This window comes from Chiloscyllium plagiosum, chromosome 21 (genome assembly GCF_004010195.1).
Source record: "Chiloscyllium plagiosum isolate BGI_BamShark_2017 chromosome 21, ASM401019v2, whole genome shotgun sequence".
In the NCBI taxonomy this organism is placed as follows: domain Eukaryota; kingdom Metazoa; phylum Chordata; class Chondrichthyes; order Orectolobiformes; family Hemiscylliidae; genus Chiloscyllium; species Chiloscyllium plagiosum.
In genome coordinates this window covers 34263166-34270225 of record NC_057730.1, presented here as the reverse complement: position 1 = coordinate 34270225, position 7060 = coordinate 34263166, and the positions used below count along the sequence as shown (strand labels likewise).

The window sequence follows — 7060 nt, the reverse complement described above, 5'->3', positions numbered from 1 at the left end:
ATCAGAGGCTGAGGGGTGACATTATAAAAGTTTATAAAATCATGAGGGGCATGGATAGGATAAATATACAAGGTCTTTTGCCTGGGTGGGGGAGTCCAGAACTAGAGGGCATAGGTTTAAGGTGAGGGGGGAAGATATAAAAGAGACCTTAAGGGGCAACTTTTCCACACAGAGGGTGGTGCATGTATAGAATGAGCTGGCAGAGGAAGTAGTGGAGGCTGGTACAATTACAGCATTTAAAAGGCATCCAGATGGGTATATAAATAGGAAGGGTTTAGAGGGATATGGACCAAAAGCTGGAAAATGGGACGATATTTATTTAGGATATCTGATTGGCATGGACGGGTTGGACTGAAGTGTCTGTCTCTGTGCTGTACATTAGATTAGATTACTTACAGTGTGGAAACAGGTCCTTCGGCCCAACAAGTCCACACCAACCTGCCGAAGCGCATCCCACCCATTCCCCTACATTTACCCAACACTACGGGCAATTTAGCATGGCCATTTCACCTGACCTGCACATCTTTGGACTGTGGGAGGAAACCGGAGCACCCGGAGGAAACCCACACGGGGAGAATGTGCAAACTCTACACAGTCAGTCGCCTGAGTCGGGAATTGAACCCTGGTCTCTGGCGCTATGAGGCAGCAGTGCTAACCACTGTGCCACCGTGCCGCCCACTCATCTCTATGACTCTAAATTAATAGAACCTCTTATTAGACTAAGATATGTTTTGGAAAAGATGTGCAGACATTCTTATATAATTTTTGAATGGCTGCTGACTTAATGTAGTAGTGAGAAAAGCAATTTTAATGTGTTTTTTTTCAGTACATCTTCAAATAAAAAGATTTAAATGGTATATCTGAGACAGAGATTACCCTAGTCACTCAGCTCAGCCGACTGTGCTTGTGAGATAAATTACAGATTTCAAGGATTACGTTTATGAAAGTTGATGGAGTAAAATTCTCTTTGATATTTAGACCATTTGAGAATAATGATGTTTGTGAACGATTGTAATGTTGACAGTTTAATGACATAACATATGTAAATATGCAGTTTTGTACAGAGTAGTATTTATTTACTAGTTCACTGTTTAGTAAATTTGACCATTGGTTGATAGCCTTCCCTTAACCTCTGTACTATGGTTGTAACACACTTTCACATCATTTTATCAACTCAAGGGTTTTATATATTTGATATTTGCACTTTAATATCTGAGAGAAAAATCAAGGAGGTCCCCTCAGTTGAAACAAAAAATTGAAGGCTCTGTTAGGAAATGTTGGATAATGACGTGTTTCCAAAGCTTACTTAGGATTTGGGGAGTATTGACAGCCTATTCTTGAGTTAGATCAATGTACAGAAAATGTCAACATTATTTTCATGTCAGTCACATTGTGATGATCCACTTCCCTAATTTTTCTGAGTCCATAATGTTCTTTTCCTATATAATCCATGTTAGAAGTCTCCTGACTCTAATTCCATTTACAGCTGAATATCCCCAGCTGCTCCTTTTAAAGCAGCAATTAAGAGCAGAATGATTGGTGATCCTGCACTTCACGTGTGTGTCTGTTTTCTGGACACTGTGCAGCTCCTCCTGCATCAGCTGCTGTTGGGATGAATTCAAAGGGAAACGTGTTCTCATTCTGCAAGAGGCAGGACTTCCTCTTGTATATCAGAGATACTGTAAAAGACAACGTATGCATCTGGTGCATAGGAGTCGACCGTACGGGAAGGACAGTGGTGACAGTAAGTCATGGCCGACAGGATTCTCTGCTTTGAAAAATGATGGTGTAAAGTTTTTGTTTTAAAAGCACTCAAGGAGAAGTTGAATCCAGGACTTCTGTTTGATCCTATGTCCAGTACAGCCATAGTTATAAATCTACAACTATGGCTAAACGAGAAAGTATTGTGAGCCGAATGAAGAGGTTGCTGAGAAGCCGAAAGTCCAGACATGGCTTGAGTCAGGGCCCAGGTGACTTACCTTCTTCGCCCAAAGATTTCTGTAAGTGTCTCGCTGCTGTGAGCTCTTTCACAAATGGCTTTTAATCTGTTGATTTACATCTCCATAGCAACCATGCCTAATGACAGTGGATCCTTCTGTGGTGCAAACCTTGTGGTTTCAACAAGTAATGTGAAGAATCAGCTGATTAAGGATTTGGGGGAGGTGTGTTTTGTGGGTTATGAAGCTAGGACGTAATATGTAATCTACAACAAATACGAGCAGCAGGCTTAAATTTTAAAAGTAGAGGAAATTCTCCAGTGTGTTAGGCTTCAGGGGATAGGATTTGGGTCTGTGACTTGCTAGATTAGAGTTCTTCATCTCTTCCAGGCTATTAAGAACATTTGCCAGTGGGTTACCTTTGCAGGATGTGGATCACAGATAGTGATAAATCAATGTTAAATCTGAAACTTTGTTTAGTATGATGAAAAGTGTTAGGTGTTGTCAAGGAAACCTGCCCACCAACTGTTAGATATTAAAGCTCAGACTTGTTTAGCTATTACACTGCTTGCCACCTATCTTTTGTAATGAACTTTCCAAGGCAGTTTATTAAGCTGAAACAGTACTGCATTGGTTTATTCAGAGACTAAACATGACTTCAAGTTACAACATTTCTGTCTTTTATTTTAAATTTACTGCCATGTTTGGGAATGAATTTAAATGCTTTTTATTGAAAACATGTGGGTTTTAAGCAACAACATTTTAAATTATCCATGGGGCTTTTCACATTGGTGGAAGATGAGAATAAGAATTATGAGCAAGTGTAAGATGGATTCCAGTTCACATCTATCTTTAAGAGAATGACAAATGAAAATAGGTCACATTTTGAATCCAAATGAGTAAGTGTAGGCAGCTTTTTTTTTTTGCTTTCATAAATATTGTGTAAAATTATGATACAAAATAAATTCTGAGCATGTAGTATCATTCTGAAGATGGTTTTGGTCCAGTTTTTCTCTTTTTGTACCATTCAATGACTTTAAATGTTTCTTAGGTCCTGTCCGTTTAACTGTGCTTATACTGTCTTTAGGTTATCTTATCTGCCAGAACTGGAACCCCAGAATTTCATCTAATGATTTCTTATTAAATGGCTTACACTCAGATTATGTAACATGGAAGAGTGAAATTTCAGGTACAAAAAGGAAAGGCACATTAATCAAAATATTGCCAAATAAACCTCTGGGAGGATTCTTCTTGCTCTTGATATATTTGGCTTTCCTTTTTTGGCAGTTAAAGCACAAAGGATAAAAATGCGAAGCATTATACCATCTTAAAATTCTAGATGTTATATATATTAACCCAGATATTGAGTGTGTGCCTTTACCATGAATGGACCTGACCCAATATTTATCAGAAAGGGCCCAAATTGAATTTTTGCAAAATAAGACTCACCCATTATTTTGAATAAGCTACAACCACAGGTCACTGGAAAGGTTCTACTGTAGCATACATTACTAAACACCAGAAAGTCCAGTGAGAATTAAGCTCTCAAAGGACCTTTGCTTGCTATAAAAATGAATTATGTATTGGACTGAAGGATATCTAATTGTCCACACAGCATACCAAATAAAAGTAGACACTGTACACATCATCTTTCATCTGCCATAAAGTTAAACTCATCCAGAATCCTGTATGTTTCCAAACTCACAGCAAATCCCTTTCACTTATCACCACTTAGTTGACTCGCCTACACTGAGGTGTTACTTAAAATGGGATTAGTTTTAAACTTTTCATTCTTGTTTTCAAATCCTTTGATGACCTTGGTCTGCCCTATTCCTGTAACCTTCTCCAACTCCATCATCCCCTAAAATACACATAGGCCACATTCCTCCAATATTGGTTCCTTTAATATTCATCCCCATCCCTTTAATATTCATCCCATTGTTCCATTGGCAACCATGCCTTCAGCAGTTTGCTCCTCTGAAAACCTCTCCAGCTCTACCCTTCTTTGAGACTTTATCTGTCCTTCTCCGTTAAAGCCTATGTCGTTGATCAAACTTTTGATCATCTGTTTTATCTCCCCTAATGAGACATGGTGTCAGGTTTTGCTTGATAATAAAGGCCCTTCACACGATTGGGATGTTTTACTGTGCACATGTTCCTATGTAAATATAAGTTGCAGTCATTGGAGGTGCCACACAGGAGAATGGCGCTATATGAAACTAAAAGTACAGGTGTCTACTTGCATGTAGAGAAAATCAACGATGTTGCCCAATTCCCTAGTACCTAGCTACAAACAAGTTTTTAAAAAGTACCACAATAAGGAACTACATGTAACCATCTGCAGCCTTGTGCTCATATTCCTGTAGGACTCATGAAGAATGGAAAGACATCTTTGGGGAGATTGATTCCAACTGAGAATGCCTATTTCAAGTACAGTATTGTGAACAATCATCATCTTTTTGAACATTCCCTTGCATTGTACCCAAGTTGCATTACATCTTTTTTGTTGAAGGTTAAAGAAAGTGATGGACCATATGATTGACTGCTGATGTAGCTACATAAGGTGTCCTTTTACTATTCGATACAGTCAATGGTGGTGGATACAAAATATAGCTCTGGTCTTGTTTATTCTCCTTATGTAAATTGGACACCATGGATTACTGAGCAATTAATTTATCATGGCAGCTTCCTGGATAATTGCTTCTGATTTGCATAACAGCATTTCTGTGGTCAGACACCATTCATGGTCTGTAAACCATCCTCTTTCATTTCTTCTCATCCTGACTTTGTTGATCCTGCAAAATTGGTGTAGGAAGTCAAGGGTTCAATCTTGCAACCTTGACCTCCTGAAAACAAAGTTCCAAAGGTGCCATGAAATTTACCTTTACTTTTCAAGATGAAGAAGGAAAATAGTCCCTTACTTGATTAAGTGAACATGCATATTGCATTTATCAGCAGAAGGTATTACCTCTTCCCAGCATGACTGATCCCACTATTCTCTTCCACCTCATATGTGCATCAAGGTTTCTCTTAAATGTGGTCATGCTATCTCCTTTAACCACTCTGTGTCCATAGATGCCAAGTTGTTGGGCTGTGGTCTGGTTTGTGCTATATGCAAATCAAATATGGGACTCTTGAGCTATAAATTCAATGAAATATAATTATTTGATTATAAACCAATTGGAAATGAAGTGTAAAAAAAGTTTAAAGTGGGGTTGTTAGGTTTTAGGTTGCATAAGGAAATGTGTGATTGGATTGTTTGTAATGGGATTGTTGAATTAAACCTTCAGAACCTGAAATGGAATTGTTCACCTAATATTGGATTAGAATTAAGCTGTTGGACTACAAACTAATCTGAAGTGGGATTGAATATTTTATCATTGAAATCCAATTATTTATGGAACAGTAGATCGATACAGCAGAGATGGAGGCCATTTGGCTTATTGCGTCTGTGTTAGGTCTTTGAGAGAGCTAACCAATTATTCCACTCCCCTGTTCTTTCTCTTTAATTCAGCAATGTATTTTCCAGTTCCTTTTTGAAAGTTATTATTGTCTTTGCTTCAACTATCCTCTCAAACATTGCAATTATGATTATTGTAACTCACCACATGTTGCCTCTGGTTCTTCTGCCAATCACCTTAAACCTTTGTCTTCTAATTACTGATACCTCACCCCTTGGGAAAAAGTGCCTCTTTTAGAAAAAGACTATTATTATTCATGAGATGTGGCTGTTGTTGGCTAAGAAAGTATTTATTGCCTTAGCATCCTTTGAGTTCCAAAAACACCTTCCTAGTTTGATATTATACCTCTCACGACATTTTCTATTTCCTGTTTCTTAAACAGTTTTTCATAACATTGCTTTCTATATTCTGGATTCCAGAATTTTTGCAATAGGCTTAATTCTTTTGGAATCTAAAATGCCCCCTTTTGTTTCACTCTAGTTCCTACGATGGCAAGCAACAATCAAGGATGGCCAGAAGAGTTTGGATTTCATATCAGCGGGAATGGTCCATGCTACATCCTTTCTGTGCAAGAGGGCAGTAGTGCCCATGTTGCAGGTCTGCAGCCAGGAGATCAGATTCTGGAAATTGAGGGACAGGATGTGTCATCCCTGAGCAGTGACACTATAATCAATTTAGCCAGACATTGTAAAACTGTTCCTCCAAGTGTTGGTGTGGTGTCTCGTATTGAGCAGATAGACCTCCTGCCTGCAGCAGATGGAAGATTTGGTTTTAACCTGAGTGGTGACAGTCCTCTGCAGATTGAGGATTGTCTCCCAGATTCGCCTGCAGCCGAACTTGGACTCAAGAGTGGTGACTATATTATGGAGGTTAACGGGATCCCAGTAAAAAACTATGAAGTTGCAGCTGCAATGATAAAGGCCAATCATGGGAAACCATTGAAACTGGGAGTCCTATGCTTGGGGAAGAGACAAAAACGGATCAGCAGCAGTATCCGCGAATATGTTCAAAATGCTGATGCGATACATCAGGAGAGGAAGTCTCAAGCTTTGGAATTTAATAAAAAGGTAGGAGACTACCAGCCAAGCAGAAAAGACATGTTTGTGGGAACAGGTGATTGCAAAGTTTCTGGAGCTTTGGGATCTGTGGATAATTAGGGCTCACCTACCCAGTGAAATAAAATGCTTTAGTTCAGTCTTGACAACATCAAAGAGGCTTTCCTTTCCTGCTTGTCCATGTTTAAATTGTAAACACCTTATGTAGACTTACATTTAAGCTTTTTGCTGCAGTTACAAACTTTGAAACAAACAGTTTTCCCTGGGTTCTGTTTTCCATGTGTGTAAAATAGCACTGGGGAAGGGTACAAAAGCTGTTCATGAGAGTAGGCTCTTAAATGTGTGGTATTTACAATATGATATTTAACAGAAAACAGTTCCTTTCATTGACAGCACTGTAATGAATCAACTACCTCTGAGTCATCTGAAGTCAGTTTGAGTCATTGAGATTTATTGATTTTGTGTCTGGCCCTTAAAACAGAAACTAGCTCCACACGTTTAATGGGATTTGGAGTTGTTCATCCTCCCAAGAAATAACTTGTCAGGCTCATTATTACTGTCTCATTGGCCAATTAAAATAAATACTTTTCCTCAAACAGTCCTTTCA

At 38.7% G+C, this 7060-nt stretch overlaps 1 protein-coding gene across 2 annotated transcripts in view; it reads left to right on the top strand.

The window, feature by feature from the left end:
- The first annotated feature begins 1734 nt into the window (after positions 1–1734).
- Positions 1735–7060, top strand: part of grid2ipb (glutamate receptor, ionotropic, delta 2 (Grid2) interacting protein, b) — a 102255-nt gene continuing 96929 nt past the window's right edge. For both annotated transcript variants that reach the window (XR_006314797.1, XM_043711733.1), the window contains exons 1-2: positions 1735–2000; positions 5879–6465. Coding sequence is in view for 1 of the 2 variants with exons in the window: in XM_043711733.1 (XP_043567668.1) it covers positions 1886–2000; positions 5879–6465 (702 nt within the window). In the remaining variant the exon portion in view is untranslated. The remainder of the gene's footprint in view (positions 2001–5878; positions 6466–7060) is intronic.